Below are 20386 nucleotides of genomic sequence, written 5' to 3'. Positions count from 1 at the left end.
AACACAGATCACTTAATGTAATAATGCTCTGGCCTCACACCCACCCCCAGAATTCTGCCAAGAAAGCCACAGTGAATGAAAGGCTCAAAAATAGAAGGACACCACAGAAATTTTTACAGCACTCAGATTCTGGGGCTCTGCCAACACTGAATCCAAAGATATCAGAAAGCAGCCCCATGCCTTCTCTGCTCAAATACTGAGAGAATAAAAAAGGCAGCAGAGGGGCAAGAGGTTTGGGTTGGGCTAACCACAAGTAAACTGAGTCTAGTTAAAAGGAGGGTCCATCATCAGATAAATGTATAAAGAAACTGTGGTACATACATTCAGTGGAATATTACTTAGCCATGAAAAGGAACACATGTGAGTCAGTTCTAATGAGGCAGATGAAGTAAGTCAGAAAAACAAATAATGTATATTAATCCATATATATGGAATCTAGAAAGATGGTACTGGTAAACTTATTTACAGGCCAACAATGGAGACACAGACATAGAGAACAGACTTATGGACATGGGCGGGGGGAGGAAGGAGAGAGTGGGGTGAATGGAGAGAACAACATGGAAGCATATACACTACAATGTGTAAAACAGATAATCAATGGGAATTTGCTGTATGACTCAGGGAACTCAAACCAGGGCTCTGTAACAACCTAGAGGGGTGGGAAGGGAGGGGAGGTGGCAAGGAGGTAAAAGAGGGAGGGGACACATGTATACCCATGGCTGACTCATGTTGATGTATGGCAGAGGCCAACACAACATTGTGAAGCAATTTTACTTCAATTAAAAATAAATAAGTTAGGGAAAACAAAAAGGAAGGTCCATTCCCAACCCAGCTACCATTCAGTAGAAATATGAAAAACATCAGTCATACATGTTCATTGCCAGACCTAAGAAAGGGCTCAGACATTCAGGCTAATAAATAAAACAAACTGAAATTATATGTCAGTCTCCACTGTTCTTGTAGATAAAATGTCTAGAATATAGTAAAATTATGAAATAAGCATAGGAGCAAGAAAATGTGGCCCATAATTGACATAAAATAATTAGCAGAACCAGATCCAGAATTGACTATGACTGAATTTAACAGACAAGAACTTTAAAGCAACTATTGTAAATACATTATTTCTATAAATATAATGCATGTGTACATGTGAAATGAGAAGGTATTTTGTAAGAGAAATGGAAATTCTCAAAAACCAAATGAATATAAGTCCTAGAACTGAAAAATTAAAAAAATTTTTAAAATAACCATTGAATGGGCATAACATCAGATTTGGACACTACAAAAGAAAGGATGAGTGAACTAAAACACAAGTCAGTTGAAATTATCCAAATGGGGCTGGATGGTAAGGCGAAGTGACTACGAAAGGGCACCACCCCCCCAAAAAAAAACTGGGTGGGTAAAACATTCTATATCTTGATTGTAGTGGTAGTTACATGGGTGTATTTATTTGGCCAAAGTCATAACATTGCACACTTCAAATGGGTGCAACTTACTGTATGTAAATTATTCCTTAATTACCTTAATGCTGCTGCTGCTAAGTCGCTTCAGTCGTGTCCGACTCTGTGCAGCCCCATAGACGGCAGCCCACCAGGCTCCCCCGTCCCTGGGATTCTCCAGGCAAGAACATTGGAGTGGGTTGCCATTTCCTTCTCCAATGCATGAAAGTGAAAAGTGAAAGTGAAGTCACTGAGTCGTGTCTGACTCTTCGCGACCCCATGAACTGCAGCCTACCAGGCTCCTCTGCCCATGGGATTTTCCAGGCAAGAGTACTGGAGTGGGGTGCCATTGCCTTCTCCGAATTACCTTAATAAAGTTGACTTAAAAGTACACGGAAACAGAGTCGTGTTTCTGATAGTTCTGTCCTGCGGGCCACTCACTGGCCTGTTTGCCCTCATATACACTTCTGTTTTCCTCTGCTGCGCTCAGCATCACAGGGGGGCTGACTCCTCTAGCCCGCTTCCCAGGCCCCCAAGTTGGCTGATTATCAGTAATGAATAGCCAGTGGGAGGCACTGGTAGATGAGCAGCCAGAAGAGGGGAAGAAGCCAGAGCCCTTTTTCCTTCTTTCTGCGTTGTGTGTGGTGGTTTTACCAACCAGCTGCATCTCTTCTTTACAGACTCCCAACATGCTGGCTCACAACAGTTCCAGGTGATCCTGGCTCCTGGGTTCTGGTAACATCACCTCTTCCCTGTGTCCCTCCAGCCAAGGGAGAGATGGGAGCTGCTTCCTGCTGATGCTACTTTCTGAGCTGCCTCAGTTCCCTGTTTGCCTTCGCAGGTCTTCTGTCACCTGTATAACCAGTTTCCTGTATTATGCTTCCTACATTCTAAATAGTTAGAGTGGTTTCTGTTTCCTGGTTGGATACTGACAGACGCACAACTGCCACAAGAAAGCAGGTGCCCTATTCCAGCCAGATGCCTCGTATTTACATACGGAGAAGGACTGGTTGAGGCAACCTGTGTTTTAGTGTGAGCAATGCCTAGAGCCAAAGAAACATACGAACCAGAATGGTTGTGTTTCTCCTCTACAAATAGGAGCTAGTTATATAGCAGGACAGAACCACTATTCAATCATCTCACCTGTGTTACCATCAACCCACTTTTCTCTGTTTCCTGGGACCACAGGACAGTATCTGTGAAGACTGGGCTCTAGGTGGGCTGGCAGGCCCTGATGAGGAGCTGGGCATTCTCAGGCTGGCTTTCCCATTCTCACAGAGGCCATAGAGGCTGAAGTGTGTTCCTGCCTGAACTCGTGGTTTTCTCTCTGATACACTCCCAGTGATCTCCACACAGATGGATCCAGTTCAACTCTATTCCTTATTTGCAAGTTGTAGCAGAGACTAGGGAGAAGGCAATGGCACCCCACTCTAGTACTCTTGCCTAGAAAATCCTATGGCTGGAGGAGCCTGGTAGGCTGCAGTCCATGGGGTTGCTAAGAGTCAGACATGACTGAGTGATTTCACTTTCACTTTTCACTTTCATGCATTGGAGAAGGCAATGGCAACCCACTTCAGTGTTCTTGCCTGGAGAATCCCAGGGACGGGGGAGCCTGGTGGGCTGCAGTCTATGGGGTCGCACAGAGTCGGACACGACTGAAGTGACTTAGCAGCAGCAGCAGCAGCAGAGACTAGGATGTGCTCACTAAACCCCATCTATTTCTTTTCCCCTGGGCACTCAGCCATACCACATTTCCCAACTTCCCTTGAAGTGAGGTTGGGCTACGAGACTGGATTTTGGTCAATGAAATATGCTAACAACTAATGATCATCACTTCCTGACTAGACTCATACAGATTTTCCTGGTACAGTCAAAAAGTAGAAATGTAAATGTCCATCAACTGATGAATGAATAAATAAAATGTTGTCTATCAGAACAATGGAATATTAGTCAGCCATAAAAAGGGAAGAAGTACTGACATATGTTCCTGGAGAAGGAAATGGCTACCCACTCCAGTATTCTGGTCTGGAGAATTCCATGGACTGTATAATCCATGGGGTCACAAAGAGTTGGACACGGCTGAGTGACTTTCACACATACACACACACTGACATATGCTACAATATGGATGAACCTTGAAAACACATTTTACTAAGTGAAAGAAGCCAGTCACAAAAGATCACATATTATATGGCTCCATTTATAGGAATTGTCCAGAATAAGCAAATTTAGAAGCAGAAAGTAGCTGAGCAGTCTCTGAGGGCTAGGGAATGAGGTGGAGGAACAGGAATCAACTGCTAATGGATGGCCAAAATAGATTAGTGGTTGTTTAGGGCAGGGAGGGAGGCTAGTAGTAAATGGTGGGAGGTGACTGGTAATAGATTCAGGGTTTTGGGTGCAATACCCAGATACTCATATAGATCTCTTCCACAGTAGTGATCATTTAGTCATATATTCGTTCAGCCACTCAATGGATGGAAATGTTCTAAAACTGATTAGTATAATGGTTATACAACTCTGAGAATATATTAAAAAACCACTGACTTGTATACTTTAAATGGGTGAATTGCATGGTATGTGAATTGTGTCTCATCACTTCATGGGAAATAGATGGGGAAACAGTGGAACAGTGTCAGACTTTATTTTTTGGGGCTCCAAAATCACTGCAGATGGTGACTGCAGCCATGAAATTATGTATACCTGTGGCGGATTCATTTTGATATTTGGCAAAACTAATACAATTCGTAAAGTTTAAAAATAAAAATAAAATAAAAAAAAAAAAGATGCTTACTCCTTGGAAGGAAAGTTATGACCAACCTAGATAGCATATTCAAAAGCAGAGACATTACTTTGCCAACAAAGGTCCGTCTAGTCAAGGCTATGGTTTTTCCAGTAGTCATGTATGGATCTGAGAGTTGGACTGTGAAGAAAGCTGAGTGACAAAGAATTGATGCTTTTGAACTGTGGTGTTGGAGAAGACTCTTGAGAGTCCCTTGAACTGCAAGGAGATTCAACCAGTTCATTCTAAAGGAGATCAGTCCTGGGTGTTCTTTGGAAGGAATGATGCTAAAGCTGAAACTCCAGTACCTTGGCCACCTCATGCGAAGAGTTGACTCATTGGAAAAGACTCTGATGCTGGGACAGATTGGGGCAGGAGGAGAAGGGGACGACAGAGGATGAGATGGCTGGATGGCATCAATGACTCGATGGACGTGAGTCTGAGTGAACTCCGGGAGTTGGTGATGGACAGGGAGGCCTGGTGTGCTGCGATTCATGGGGTCGAAAAGAGTCGGACACGACTGAGCGACTGATCTGATCTGATCTGATCTGATGGGCTGGGAAAGACTGAAGACAAAGGGAGAAGAGGGCGGCAGAGGATGAGATGGTTAGATAGCAGCACCGACTCAATGGACATGAATCTGAGCAAACTCTGAGAGACAGTGAAGGACAGGGAAGCCTGGCGTGCTGCAATCCATGAAGTCACAAAGAGTCGGACATGACTTAGCGATTGAACAACAACAACAAATGTACAACTTTTTGGCTAAATTATGAGTAGTTTTTCTTATTAGTCATAATTTCTACAGACTATGCCAGTAAGTCACTTTTTCACTTGCTATACTGTCTCCTGCAATCTGTTTTCCCAGGAGGTACAACATGATGATTTAATATACATATACACTGTGAAATGATTACCACAATTAGGTTAGTTAACACATCCACCATCTCACATACTGTTTTTGTGTGCTGAGAACAATGAAGATCTACTCTTGGGAGAAAGTATTTGCAAACAAAGCAACTGACAAAGGATTAATCTCCAAAATATACAAACAGCCTGTGCAGCTCAATATCAAAAAAACCACCCAGTCAAAAAATGGGCAGAAGACCTAAATTGACCTCTCCTAAGAAGACACACAGATGGCCAAGATACACATGAAAAGATGCTCAATGTTACTAATTAATAGAAAAATGCATATCAAAACTACAATGAGGTATCACTTCACACCTGTCAGAATGGCCATCATCAAAAAGTCTACAGATAATAAACACTGGAGAGGGTGTAGAAAAAAGGGAACCCTCTTGTACTGTTTGTGGGAATGTAAATTGATACAACTATATGGAGAACAGTATGGAGGTTCCCTAAAAAACCAGAAGTAGAACTACCATATGACCCAGCATTCCCACTCCTGGGCATATACTCTGAGAAAACTGTCATTCAAAAAGACACATGTACTCCACTGTTTACTGCAGTACCATTTACAGTAGCCAGGACATGGCAGTAATCTAAATGTTCATCCACAGAGGAATGAATAAAGAAGATGTGGTACATATGTACAATGGAATATTACTCAGCCATAAAAGGAACGAATTGCATTATTTGTAGAGACATGGATAGACCTAGAGACTGTCATACAGACTGAAGTCAGAAAGAGAAAAACGATTATTGTATATTAACACATGTATGTGGAAATCTAGAAAAATGGTACAGATGATTTTATTTGCAAAACAGAAACAGACACACAGACACAGAGAACAAACACATGGACACCTAGGGGGGAAACGAGGGGAGGAATGAATTGGGAGGTTGGGATTCACATATATACACTGCTGCTGCTGCTAAGTCGCTTCAGTCGTGTCCGACTCTGTGCAACCCATAGATGGCAGCCCACCAGGCTCCCCCGTTCCTGGGATTCCCCAGGCAAGAACACTGGAGTGGGTTGCCATTTCCTTCTCCAATGCATGAAAGTGAAAAGTGAAAGGGAAGTCGCTCAGTCGTGCCCGACTCTTAGTGACCCCATGGACTGCAGCCCACCAGGCTCCTCCATCCACGGGATTTTCCAGGCAAGAGTACTGGAGTGGGGTGCCATTGCCTTCTCCGTATATATACGCTGCTGCTGCTGCTAAGTCACTTCAGTCGTGTCTGACTCTGTGCAACCCCATAGACGGCAGTCCACCAGGCTCCCCTGTCCCTGGGATTCTCCAGGCAAGAACACTGGAGTGGGTTTCCATTTCCTTCTCCAATGCATGAAAGTGAAAAGTGAAAGTGAAGTCGCTCAGTCGTGTCCAACTCCCAGCGACCCCATGGACTGCAGCCCACCAGGCCCCTCCGTACATGGGATTTTCCAAGCAAGAGTACTGGAGTGGGTTGCCATTGCCTTCTCTGATATATATACACTATTATGTATTAAATAGATAACTAACAAGAACTTATGTATAGCATAAAAAACTCTACTCAGTGCTCTGTGGTGACCTAAATGGGAAAGAAATTCAAAGAAAGAGGAGATACATGTATACATATAGCTGATTCACTTTGCTGTACAGCAGAAATGAACACATCAATGTAAAGTAACTAAACTCCAATAAACAATTAATTTACAAAATAAATTGATTTAAAAAAAGATCTACCCTCAGCAAATCTCAAGAATACAACACAGTACTACCAACTGTATAGTCACCATACTGTACATTACATCCACAGAACTCATTTATCCTACAACTAAAGTTTGTACCCTTTGACCAACATCTTCCCATTTTCTCTATCAACCAGCCCTTGGCAATAATCATTGTTCTCTCTGGTTCCATAAGTTTGAAAATTTTAGATACTGCATATAAGTGAGATCATGTAGTATTTGTGCTCCTGCACCTGGCTAATTTTACTTGGCATAAAGTCCTCCAGGTAGGTACATCTGGGTTTTTGCAAATGGCAGCATTTCCTCCTTTTTTATAGCTGAACAATATTTTGTTGCATATACATATACACACCACATTCTCTTTAGCATTTATTGCTGACCAACACTTTGGCTGTTTCCCTATCTTGGCTATTGTGAATAATACTGCAATGAACAGGGGACTACAGATATGTGTTCGAGATACTGATTCCATTTCCTTTGGATATATACCCAGAAGTGGGGCTGCTGGACCATATAGGAGTCCTAGTTTTAATTCTCTGAAAACCTGCATACTGTCTTTCATAATGGATGAACCAGTTTACATTCCCACCAACAGTGTTCCCCTTTCTCCACACTCTCACCAACACTTAGGAGGTATCATGGTTTTGATTTGTATTTCCCTGACAATCAGTTATGGTAAGCATTTTTTCATGTAACTCTTGGCCATTTGGATGTCTACTTAGAAAAAAATGTCTATTCAGGTCCTCTGCCGATTTCTTAATCAGATTGTCTTTTCTATTGAGTTGCATGAGTTCTTTACATATTTTAGATACTAATCTCTTATCAGATAGATGGTTTGCAAGTAATTTTTTTCCCACTCTGTAGACTGCCTTTTCATTTTGTTGATTAGTTCCTTTGCTGTACAGAAGCATTTTAGTTTTATATAGTCTCAACTGTTTATTTTGATTTTATTGTTAATGTTGCTTTTTTGTCTGTGCTTTTGATGTCATAGCTAAAATAATCAGCGTCAAGGCCAATGTCAAGGAGTTTTTCCCTGTTTTTCTTCTAGAAGTTTCATGGTTTCAGACCTTAGATATAAGACCTGGATTCATTTCAAGTTAATTGTTGCTTTTGATGTAAGGTGAGGGCCCAATTTTATTCTTTTGAATGTAAATATCCACTTTTGCGGGCTTCTCTTGTGGCTCAGCTGGTAAAGAATCTGCCTGCAATTCAGGAGACCTGGGTTTTATCCCTGGGTTGGGAAGATCCTCTGGAGAAGGCAAAGGCTACCCACTCCAGTATTCTGGCCTGGAGAATTCCAGAGACTGTATAGCTCATGGGGTCATAAAGAGTCAGACACGACTGAGTCACTTTCACTTGCAGTATTGTACCTAAAGGGCTTCCCTCATAGCTCAGTTGGTAAAGAATCCATCTGCAATGCAGAAGACCCCGGTTCAATTCCTGGGTTGGGAAGACCCCCTGGAGAAGGGATAGGTTACCCATTCCAGTATTCTTGGGCTTCCCTTGTGGTTCAGCTGGTAAAGAATCCGCCTGCAATGTGGGAGACCTGGGTTCGATCCCTGGGTTGGGAATATCCCCTGGAGAAGGGAACAGCTACCCACTCCAGGATTCTGGCCTGGAGAATTCCATGGAGTGTATAGTCCACGGGGTCACAATGAGTTGGACACGACTGAGCTACTTTCACTTTCATCCACTTTTGCCAACACCGTTTATTGAAAAGACTATCTTTTCTACATCATGTAATCCTGATGCCCTGTCAAAGATTAGTTGACTGTATATGCATGGACTTATCTCTTGGGCTCTATTCTGTTCTACTGGCCTGTGTGTCTGGATCATTTTGCTAGTATCCTACTATTTTGATTACCATACCTTTGTAATACATATGCTTCCCTGGTGGCTCAGAGGGTAAAGCGTCTGCCTACAGTGTGGGAGACCTGGGTTATAGTTTCAACTCAGAAAGTATGATACAGCTTTGTTCTTCTGTCTCAAGATTGCTTAGGCTATTTGGGGGTCTTGTGTGATAGAATTCTATATGAATTTTAGGATTTTTTTTCCTATTTCTGTGGAAAACGCAGTTGGGATTTTGACAGAGATTCTGTAATATTTTTATACCATACTAGGTAACCTCCCCATTTGAATTAAGAAGTGAAAGGAGGAGATAAGTGAAGAAGGAACTGAACTTTTATTAACAGCTGCTGGGAGCTATGCAGGCCACTTGCATATGGTGTATCTATTTTAATCCACACCATAGAATCTTCATCCTGGTACCTTGTTAACATCATATTGCTGGTAAGTGATTCAAATATCAAAGCAAATGCTCTTCTCACAACCCAGAATGACTCCCTATAAAGCAGTGGTCTCACGTCAGGCTGGTTTTGTCCCTAGGAGACACCTAGCAATGTCTGGAGACACTTTTGATTGTCACAACTTTGGTTGAGGAGGGTGGCTACTGGCATCTAGTGTAGAAGAACTGGGAAGTTGCTAAACTTCCTACAATACATAAGACGGCCTCCCAAACAGAATTATGCAGCTCCAGATGTTAGTAATGCAGAGCTGAGAAACTTGCTGTACATTAATCAACTCTGAATTTGACTAAACACACTATTCTTTCCCCTACAAATGTCTACATTCAAACGAACTTTGTCTCATTCAAAATCATCACCTCAGAGGACCATATACTTATCCCAGCAACGTTTTCACGCTAACAACACTTTTATCAGCACAGCTTTATGAAATTTCTTCCTTTAAACTATCTTCTTTGGTGGCAAAATCTCTGCATTTTCCAAGTAGTTTTGATATTTAGAAATGGTCAAACATTTTCTCTTAAACTTAGTAAAAATGCAGATGAATAAACTACACAGTAAGAGTCACAGTCACAGCCAAGCACTAGCTTCATGCCAGGATGACTCTCTGGAATGCTTACTACATGGTAAATGTTAGTACCCATTTTACATATGAGGAAGGTAAGGCTTCAGGAGATTCAGTGGCTTGATCATGGCCATGAGACTTAAGTATAGGAGTTGGAATTCAAATCCAAATCTGTTTTCCTTCAAAGCCCAAAGTAATGATACTGATTTCCTATAGGCCATGTTAGCTGACAAAACAATTCTGAAGGAAAAATCTCCCCCCACCCAATGATACAATGGTATTCTGAATAATGGCAGCATTGTTAAAGGCAGAGTACTGCAGCATGATTAATTTGAAGAGAACAAGTTCACTTGTCTATGTAAGTTCAAGTGTGTAATATGTACACATGTGATCACATTTTAAAATCACTCATTAACTTGAGTCACTGGTAATGAGCTCTCTCCTTTAGCACAAAGCCCTTCCACTGACATACAAATAAGTCAGTAAATGAAGGAAGGACAAAAGAAAGGGAATTGTAGCAGGAATTTGACAGAAAAGGAAGATAACATATGCTCAAGGATACCAGCAGGGAGGAAGGAGGACAGATGGAAGTGATAACTTCTCTGGATAAAAATTTTTCAAAAGGAAAATATGTTATTATCAGCCAGGCCACTGCTCAGACGATATAAGATCATCTATTTCTCAGAAAAAAATGCAATTGGTCTTTTGGTATAAAAAGTGTTTACTATGAAAGTGGCTTTAATATTCAGCTACTGTCTAATGCCCTCATCATATATGAAAAAGTGAGACATAAAAGTATGGCCCAACAGATGCTGAGTAAATTGTGTTGAATTCCATCTCCAGGTTTTACAGAGCAAACATATCCTTCCCAAAGGATCAAGGAGTGCCTGGTACCCTTGCCAGCTAGACCTCTAGAACGTTCCAAAGCATCTTAAACACCTAAGATGATATCACCATCCTTAGCATCTTAAATACTTAATATCATATCTTATCTTTGCTTTTCTATATAGTTAAGGGTTCCTATATCTATAAAGGAAATGGTTTAGCTTTGCATGTTTTTTGTATTTTATAGAATTTAAAATGTCATTATTTGATGGCTCAATAAGAAAGAAAAAAAATCTAATAACTAAATCATGACCAAGTATTATGAGGTCATCAATTGTAAGATAACAAATTTCAGCATTACTTTAAAATATAAAAAATTCTGTATCTTAGAAAGGAAGAAATAAGATACATTGAATTATCTTCTATGTTACTCTTATGTCTTACTTCTTTGGCCTAACATTATGTTTATAAGGGTCTTCCAAGTAGTGCAGTGGTGGAGAATCTGCCCGCCAATGCAGGAGATGTGGGTTTGATCCCCGGGTTGGGAAGATCTCCTGGAGGCGGCGGTGGCAACCTGCCCCAGTGCTCTTGCCTGGAGGATCCCACGGACACAGACGCTTGGCAGGTTGCAGTCCATGGGGTTGCAGAGAGTCGTATACAAATGAGCATGCACAGACACACACACACACAAAGTATGGCCCTACAATTCCAAGAGGCCTATGGCTTATTTTAGTTGCCCATCAGGCAAACAAAATAGAAGCTCAAGCTATCTGGGCAGAGTTCCCTTGATTATGCCATGATACGAAACCAGTGTATGTAAAAAACTGGGTTCAAACTGGGGAGTTCTGGTCCCCAAGCTCTTATTGACCAGCTGCTTTATTCTGGGCCCTTGCCTTTCTTTTTCCTCTCTAAAATAAAGGATTGAGACTACATGATTCCTTATAAATGCATAGATTCTGTGGTTCCAGGAAAACAATCACTACAAATACGTATCCTTCTTTTTGCAACACGGTTTTAGGTCCCTGGAGGCAAATGGACTAGCAAAGTAGTGCTAGTAAGTCAGACACAGAAAGACAACTATTGCATGACATCGCTAATGTGTGGAGTATAAAAAAATGATACAAATGAACTTACTTACAAAACATGAATAGTCCCACAGAGATAGAAAACAAATTTATGGTTACCAAAGGGAAAAGGGGGGAGGGATAAATTAGGAGATTGGGATTAACATATATATACTACTATATATAAAACAGATACAAGGACTTACTTAATAGAACAGGGAACTATACATATTATAATAACTTATAATGGAAAAGAATCTGAAAAAGAATATATATGTAATATGTAATCACTTTGCTGTATACCTGAAACTGACATAACACTGCAAACCAACCATGCTGTTTAGTCGCTAAACTGTGTCTGACTCTTTGCGACTCCATGGACTATAATCCGCCAGGTTCCTCTGTTCATGGAGCTGTCTAGGCAAGAATACTGGAGTGCTGGAGTGAGTTGCCATTTCCTTCTCCAGTGGATCTTCCTGACCCAGAGATCAAACCCACATCTCCTGCATTAACAGGCAGCTTCTTTACTACTGAGATACCTGGGAAGTCCCTGTAAACCAACTATACTTCAATTAAAAAATAGACAAAAAAAAGTAGGGTGATGTCATCATTTTCCTACCCTTTACAAACATGTAACAAAAATGGTTCTTTATCTAAACATATGAATTAATATGGTGAGATCACACAGTGAACATAAATAAACAAAGAAAAGGAGGCTGGCAGTTACTGCAGAGACAAAAGTTCTCTCCATCCCTCCACCTGAGCAGGGGCCTGGATGGGTAGCCCAGAGGTTGAGGATGAGTTGACTGCTGTAGGTTCTGGAACAAGCCTGCAGTCCCTTTGGTGTGTGCTGGATTCAGTATCATTCATCTTGTATTCCTCTACACGTTTCTAGGGCCCACAGAGTATCTTACTCTCTCCATCCTTAACTTGTTCACAGAGCAATACATCAGCTATTCCAATACACGTGTCACACATTCAGTCTCCCCTTCCACTTTGCTGAATAGTTCAACATTGCCAGGGTTGGCAGTGTGGACCCAAAGATGCAGGGAGTAGAATAAGAGTATACTCCCGCTCTTTGACAGGCTAATTTTGTTGTTTTTAAACCCAGGACTTTGATTCTGTTGTTGTTCTTCCAGACCATGCATCTGCCTGCTGCCTTGATCCCTAGTTGGATCTTCTAGCTGCCTTAGCATATCTAATAAAGTCCCATCTGTAAAAGTAACAGCCAGTAAAAACTGTTTACAAAGGTTCCATGCCACTGGGAAGCAAGCAATTTAAGTGCTCAGTGGAAATGGAAATACCTTTGACTGGGCTTCTGAATGCAGTGAAGGGGAAGCTGTCAGGAAAAGATGCCAGTTCAAGGCAGCATAATACAGGGGCCCTTGGTATCTGATGGTGCAATCATTCATCACTGTCAACCTTTAGTAACACTAATGGCCATGATTTGTTCCACTTCCTAAGAGTTAAAGGTCAACTGTAATGCAGGAAAATTATTTGTTCAACACTGATATTCCCCTTTATAAACACACAGTACCTCCATAAACTTTCTCAAAACTGTACATGATGCCAAGTCCTACTGTGACTCTGCTGATGGGTGGCCAAATTATACCTAAAGCAAAGATTCAGGAATAGACTGCATGGATACATGAGGCAAATATTGCAGTTACACAGAAAATCCCTCTTTGGTTGGAGAAAATGAGATTCTTGGCAATGAGGGGCCTGACCAGCCTCAATACATATTTGTGGTGATTGTTTTCCTGACAGTGAAGAGAACCACTGTCTAACAGGACAGAGGTCCCCAGCCCCCAGGATCTAACACCTGATGATCTGAGGTGGAGCTGATGTAATAATCATAGAAGTAAGGTACACAATAAATGTAATGTATTTGAATCATCCCCAAACCATCCCCTCCAACCCTACTCCATGGAAAAGTTGTCTTCCATGAAATGGGTCCCTGGTACGAGAAAGGTTGGGGACCGCTGTACAGGGGACAATCAGACTAGAAGGACAAGACCCGATCATCAGAAAGGTGGTTGTCCAGAGAGTAACCCCAGCCATTCCGCTTCCAAATGGAAAGTGTATCATCTTGGAATCACTTTATCTTGCCACGCTGGGTTCTCCTAGATATTGATTTTCCATTTCAAAACACATTTTATTCTTTTATTACTTTGAGTGGATGGTTATCAGACTATTTCATTCTGCTTGACAACCCGGTACCTCTACTTGGTCCGGGAAAAGACTTGGTGGTGAGTGATTTAAAAGGCCCTCTTAGTTTCAATTTAACGAGCCATTTAAAAAAAAAAGCACTTATGGTATGCCAGGCATTCTTCCAGAAACTTCACCAGGGATAACTGATTAATCCTTTTAAGTCAAGGATCGACCAAGTATAATTTAAGAATAAATTATATTTAAGATAAATTATACTTAAATATAATTTATATATTATCTTAAATATAATTTATTCTTAAATAAATTTATATATTAAGAATAAATTATAATAATAAATTATATATACTTAACATATAATTAAGTATAAATTATATCTATCTCCCCACTACTCTGGGGGGACAGAGTTACAGAAATTCCTTTTCAGGCTTAAGGAAGATGCCCATCCCCGTGTTACCCGCCTTGGGATGCTGAGTTTAAAGACTGCTGGGGAGAGAGAAGGCTTATTTTCATAGAGACCATTGAGGTCCTCCACCAAAAAGAGTAAAAATCCTGACTACCACTGCTTGCTGGTTGCCTGGTGGCTCAGAATCTGGTAAAGAATCTGCCTGCACTGTGGGAGGCCTGGGTTCAATCCCTGGGTTGGGAAGATCCTCTGGAGAAGGGAATGGTTACCCACTGCAGTATTCTTGCCTGGAGAATTCCATGGACAGAGGAGCCTGGCGGGCTACAGTCCATGGGATCGCAAAAAGCTGGACACGACTAAGCGACTTTCACTTAACCACTGCTTGCAGGTGTCTAGTACAGTAGGACACAAGCATGTGCTTTGTACCCAACAGAAATGTGCCCAGAGGTGTGCAAAAGCCATGCACATAAATGCTAATAGCAGCACTGTTCTCAGTACCCCCAAACTGGAAACAAGCTCGTCTGCCAGCTGTGAAATGGATACATCACTTGTGGCATATCCACACAGCAAAACACTCCACAGCAAGGAGAAGGAATGAACCACTGACACCGTAAACAGCATGGGCGAATCTCAGAAACACGACACCGAGTGTAGGGAGCCAGGCACAAAATGGTACATACTCTGTGACTGCTGTTTAATCGCTCAGCCATGTCTGACTCTTTGTGACCCCATGGACTGTAGCCCGTCAGGCTCCTCTATCCATGGAATTCTCCAGTGAGAATACTGGAGTGGGTTGCCATTCCCTTCTCCAAGGGATCCTCCTGACCTGTGTCTCCTGCACTGGCAGGCAGATTCTTTACCACTGGGAAAATTCTTTACCTGGGAAGCCCATACTGTGTGATTCCATTTATACAAAGTTCAAGGACAGAAAAAACTCATCTCTGGAGACAGAGGTTGCAATATATGAAGAGTGGGGGCCTGTAGAGGGGTGGGGACTACCTGCAAAGGGGAACAAAGGAACTTCTGGGGTGGGGGTGGAACTATTTCATATTTTGATAGGGGTTTTGTTTACGTGTGTATATCTATTTATTAAAATTCAAGTTGTATAAAGATCTACACACTTCACTGCCCATGTGCTTTATATACTTCAATACAAAAGAGAGATGTTCCCTCATATGTGTTACAAGAATCCTGAAGCCATAGATTGTGTGGCTGCTGCCATGCAGATGCTGCCAGTGGCGAGTCTACCATATACAGCTTAATCCAGCTGCTGAAGCCAAGCCAAGCCTCTGAGAAATTAGATGCAAGTGTCCTCTAACTCGGTCCCCATCAACCCTCACTGTACTCATTCCCTAAGGAAGATGTTTGCCACGGAGGGTTGATAAGAAGGTGCCAGAACTCTGATTCTCAAGCCACATTTGAATATCCTCAAGTTTCTGGCACTGTGATTCAAACATGAGTGATTCCTAGCCCCAGCAGGAAGTGGATTTGTATGTAGCTCTCACTATGTTCACCCAATGCCATCCCTCTTCCTGTATCTTATCGTGGAGGAAGAGTAACTGTAGGGCTAAGATGTTTAGGCAGCTTGGATTTTGTGAGATTAGATGCATCAAACTCCTATTTATTCTCCACATGGCCACTCAGTGAGAGACTCCATTTCCCAGCTTCCCTTATAGTTAGATAGGGGTCATGACTGTGCTCTCACCAACAGAATGTCAGTGGAAGTGGCCCATGAAAATTCTACTTGCATTAAAGGAAATGGCTTAACTGGGCTTCCACACTACTCCTTTCATCAGGCTGGAACAAAGAGTAAAGCAGTGACTGTTTCAACTAGAAGAGAACAACACTCTTGGGAATGAAAGAGCTACAAAATGGGCAGAAGTTAGATCCCTAAACAACTCCTATGCCACTAGCCTGGTCCACTCACCTCTAGACTGCTATGTGAAAGAGAAATTTCAATCACTGCATTTGGGGTCTCTATACTACAGCATCTTAGCTGGCACCCCTAGCAATATGCTTTTGAGGCTCAGGGTCTCCAGGCAGGTATTTTCAAGTCTCACATACTCTACCTAGCCTAGTAATTCAGATTACACTAGTACAGGAAGACAGCAGCCCCCTTCCCCATCATTCAATGTTAATCCTGTTGTTAAACTAGCCCCCTACCTCCACAGTCTATGAGACATTTTCAGCTCCTCGTTGGTATATATACAGTCCTGTCACAACACAGTCCCACCCTCCACACTCCGCCTCACTGCACACATTTGCTGCACCTATAGCTCATATTCTGGAGGTCCCCACACCTGAAGAACTCTCTGCCCACACTTCTGGCCACGTGGAATGGCCTCTTCCTCAACCCCATCCCATGGTCTCCTCCGCCCATGAGGCAATTCTTACTAAGTCTTCAAAACCCAGCCCAAAAGACTCCCGAGAAGCCTCTTGAAAACCCCAAAGCAGAATGACTTCCTCCCTCTACTATGCTGCGGTATTCATGAAGACATTTATCACTCTGAGCTGTAGGGGTTTAGGTGCACATCTGACCTCACAGCTAGAATATATGCTCCAAAGACAAAGTCCCTAAAGGTTAAGATCATGTCATGTCCATTTTCTTAACTTTGGCATTCAGCCATGATCTGGCTCATACTCAATGAGGGTTGAATGAAAGAAGGAAACAGAATTTAAGACGCTCAACATCACTCAATATTACAGAAATGCAAATAAAACTACAATGAGGTATCACCTCACACTGGTCAGAATGGCCATCATCAAAAAGTCTACAAACAATAAATGCTGGAGAGGGTATGGAGAAAAGGAGACCCTCCTACACTGTTGGTGGGAGTGTAAGCTGGTACAGCCACAATGGAGAACAGTATGGAGGTTCCTTAAAAAATTCAAAGTAAAGGTATGATATGACCCAGCAATCCCACTACTGGTTGTATACCTTTAGAAAACCATAATTCAAAAAGACAGATGTACCCCAGTGTTCAATGCAGCACTATTTACAATAGCCAGGATACGGAAGCAACCTAGGTGTGCATCAACAGAGGAATAGATAAAGAAGATGTGAGACATATATATATATGATGAAATACTACTTGGCCCTAAAAAGGAATGAAATTGGGTCATTTGCAGTGATGTTGATGGACCTAGAATCTGTCATACAGAGTAGAGTAAGTCAAAGAGAAAAACAAGTATCATATATTAATACATATTTGTGGAATCTAGAAAAATGGTACAGATGAATCTATTTGAAGGGCAGAAACAGAGATACAGACGTAGAGAAGGGACATGTGAATACAGTGAGGGAAGGGGAGGGCGGGACAAATTGAGAGAATAACAATGACATATACACACTACCACGTGTAAAATAGCTAATGGGAAGCTGCTGTGCAACACAGGAAGCTCAGCCCGGTGCTCTGTGATGACCCGGAAGGGTAGGCTAGGGGGTGGGAGGGAGCCTCAAGAGGGAGGGGATATACGCATACATATAGTTGATACACTTAGTTGTACAGTGGAAACTAGCAACATTGTAAAGCAATAATATTACAATTTTAAAAAAGAAGAAAAAAAGGAAGCAGAATTTAACAGCTGGCCTGCTTCAAAACTCTATCCATACATTATCACTCTTACCTATTCAGTGCAAACGCATAGTGGAATTTAATGTTATGCTGGTCAGCCAAATCACATGTAGGCAGCATCTCCAGTGTTTCTACCAGCTTCACCATTGCATCATAGTCCTGTTGGCAAGAGGTCCCAAGGTGAGAGAGGAAATGTAGCTCTTTGCAGGGTTTCTTAAACAGTTATAAACATGAGACCACCTCGGCATTTAAATATAGGCCCTTCCCTACAGGAAGTATTTAGTGCAGTTAAAGTCCTTAAAAGAAGAGCAATGAGATTAAAAACAACAACAAGATGGATGAGAGAAGACACAGGAAGAATCCCTGCTCTCGGAGGCCACAAAAGGATCAAGGAAAGGAAGTTAGATTCAAAGATGATAAACGAATGAGCCAAGCATCTAGGAAAAGGTACCACATTTTGAGCTTAGGAGAGTTATCACCATTGGCAGGGCTGTGGGTTAAAATGAACTGGATGTAAATATATAAGAAATCTTACAGTCATTTGCCACGTAAAGGGAGGAAATATCCCAAGGCTTCCTATTTTGTCAGAAACATTCCAATTCATTTAAATCAGTTTCTCAGCCTTAGCACTAGTGACATTTGGGGGCTGGCTGGATCATTCTTTATGGTGGGGGCTGTCCTGTGTATCATGGGATATTAAGCAGCACCTCTGACCTTGACCCACTAGGTGCCAGTAGCACTCCGCCCCCCACCCCAAGTTGTGACAACCCAAAATATCTCCAGACACTGCCACATGTCCCCCGCTTGAGAACCACGGCTCTAAACTGCATAATTACCCAGGGAAAAATTGCTACCGTGTTCGTCTCGGCTGTATCCCCTGTGAGCAGTGCCATCTGTTACCCTTTCAGCCAACTCAGAATCACTGTTACTGGCCAACTTGCTGACAGCTGGCCACAGTTAGCAAACGAGGACTTCCCACCGAAATCTCACGCCTGTTTTGTGGCATTACACTTTGATGCTGCTGCGCAAGGAAAGGGAAAGCAAAGTACTGCAAGAAGCTTCCGACTCATCTTTGAGCCTAAGAGTCCCACCAAGGGAAGGTTATAAAGAGTAGAGATGTGTGAAAGCACGGGCAGAAGGAAGCCAGCCACTCAATGGAAGAAAGACGTCAAACAAGGTCCTTCCCATTCTCTTGTTCCATGGGGCATCACTCAGTCAGCATAATTTCTAATAGCATCTGCTATTAAAATCAATTAGATGCATCTGTTTGTCACCAGGGGCATGAGTTCCTTAAGTGGTTGACTCTTGTTCTTGGCTCAGGTCATAAATGGAAGCCTCTCTCGTCTAAAGACCTGTGGCCAACAACCTCCAACATGGCTTTGCACTGATAGAATTCTACAGGTTATGTACACTGCTCTGTGTTCCTCCAAAGGGAAGAAAGACAAGATGTCTTGGAAATGGCCCCACGGCATTAAACTTGGAGGGGGGAAATGATTGCTTTCCTTCATGGTACCATATTCTACAAACCCTGTCTTCAGGACTTTCCAGAAGTCTCTGCCCCTTGTCTTAGAATAAAGCCCTGCAGCCCCTGATTCCTGGACATGCCTCTGTTACGCCTGCCCTCCCTTTCACTAACAGGTAGAGCTAAACAAAGAAGGAAGTGACAAAGGCCTAAAGGAAGTAGAAGAGGAGAGGCATTAAGAGCAAGGACAACAGAGTTGGTTGCCTCAGTTTGAATCTTGACTTTTGCCAACTGCTGTGTGACCTTAGGCAAGTTATTTAGCTTCTCTGTACCTCGTGTTCCTCATTTTTAAAATGGGAATAATCAGACTGTGCACCCCATAGGCTTCTGAAGAGGATTAAGTGAATTAGGGCTTACAAAGGGCTTGGAACAACGCCTAGCACAAACTGCATATAAACTGTTAAATTCTGAACTCCTTTTACTAAGCAGTACCATATCTAAGAATTTGCTGGAGCACCCTTCTGACATGACAAAACCTTCTGCAACATTTCTACCACAAAAGGTAGTGACCTATGACCCGGCCACATTCCTATTTTGGCTATAAAACAGCTACCTAACCATACATCTAGTGTATGAGTACTTCATACAAGGAATTCCCCATGTCAGGGAAGAACTGTGATAAGCATTCAGATAAGCATATGGCATACCTGGATATCGCGATAGGACAGCAGTAAATTAATGATGATGTCTGAGGTCAGAACCTCAGTGTTATCCATGCGGAGTTTGATCCGAGCCAGCTCCTTGGCCAGTTCATCACCCTGGTATTTCTCTCTGGCTCTCCGGATGTCATTTAACAAGGTTTCTTTGTAATAAGCACTGGAGAGGGAAACAAGAAAAGCTCCAGTCATGTCTACAAGCATCCAGGACTGTGCTGCAGCCCAAACAAACCTAGCTCTCATGGACGTGACTTAGGCCTTGCCCACACCTGAGCCTCCCAGGATCAGCCAACGGGGAGCACATCCTACTTGTGAATGTCACTTTGCAAAAACCTAACCACTCAACAGTTACAAATAAAATCAGTTCATTATGACCTTGAAAATATTTTCAAAGTTGACCCCCGATGTATTTGGATAACACACAGGACTCACTAGCTACCCCACCCCATCTCCT

The 20386-nt window shown here is 42.3% G+C and overlaps 1 protein-coding gene across 1 annotated transcript in view; it reads right to left on the bottom strand.

Annotated features, from left to right (window-relative positions):
• The window catches only part of MAP3K15 (mitogen-activated protein kinase kinase kinase 15), a 145113-nt gene that overhangs the window by 66491 nt on the left and 58236 nt on the right, over positions 1–20386 (bottom strand). The window contains exons 5-6 of the mRNA XM_010822151.4: positions 19924–20092; positions 17807–17913 (exon numbers count right to left, since the gene is read on the bottom strand). Of these exons, the coding sequence (XP_010820453.2) occupies positions 17807–17913; positions 19924–20092 (276 nt within the window). The remainder of the gene's footprint in view (positions 1–17806; positions 17914–19923; positions 20093–20386) is intronic.

Source organism: Bos taurus, chromosome X (genome assembly GCF_002263795.3).
Source record: "Bos taurus isolate L1 Dominette 01449 registration number 42190680 breed Hereford chromosome X, ARS-UCD2.0, whole genome shotgun sequence".
In the NCBI taxonomy this organism is placed as follows: domain Eukaryota; kingdom Metazoa; phylum Chordata; class Mammalia; order Artiodactyla; family Bovidae; genus Bos; species Bos taurus.
This window is presented reverse-complemented; position numbering and strand designations above follow the sequence as displayed.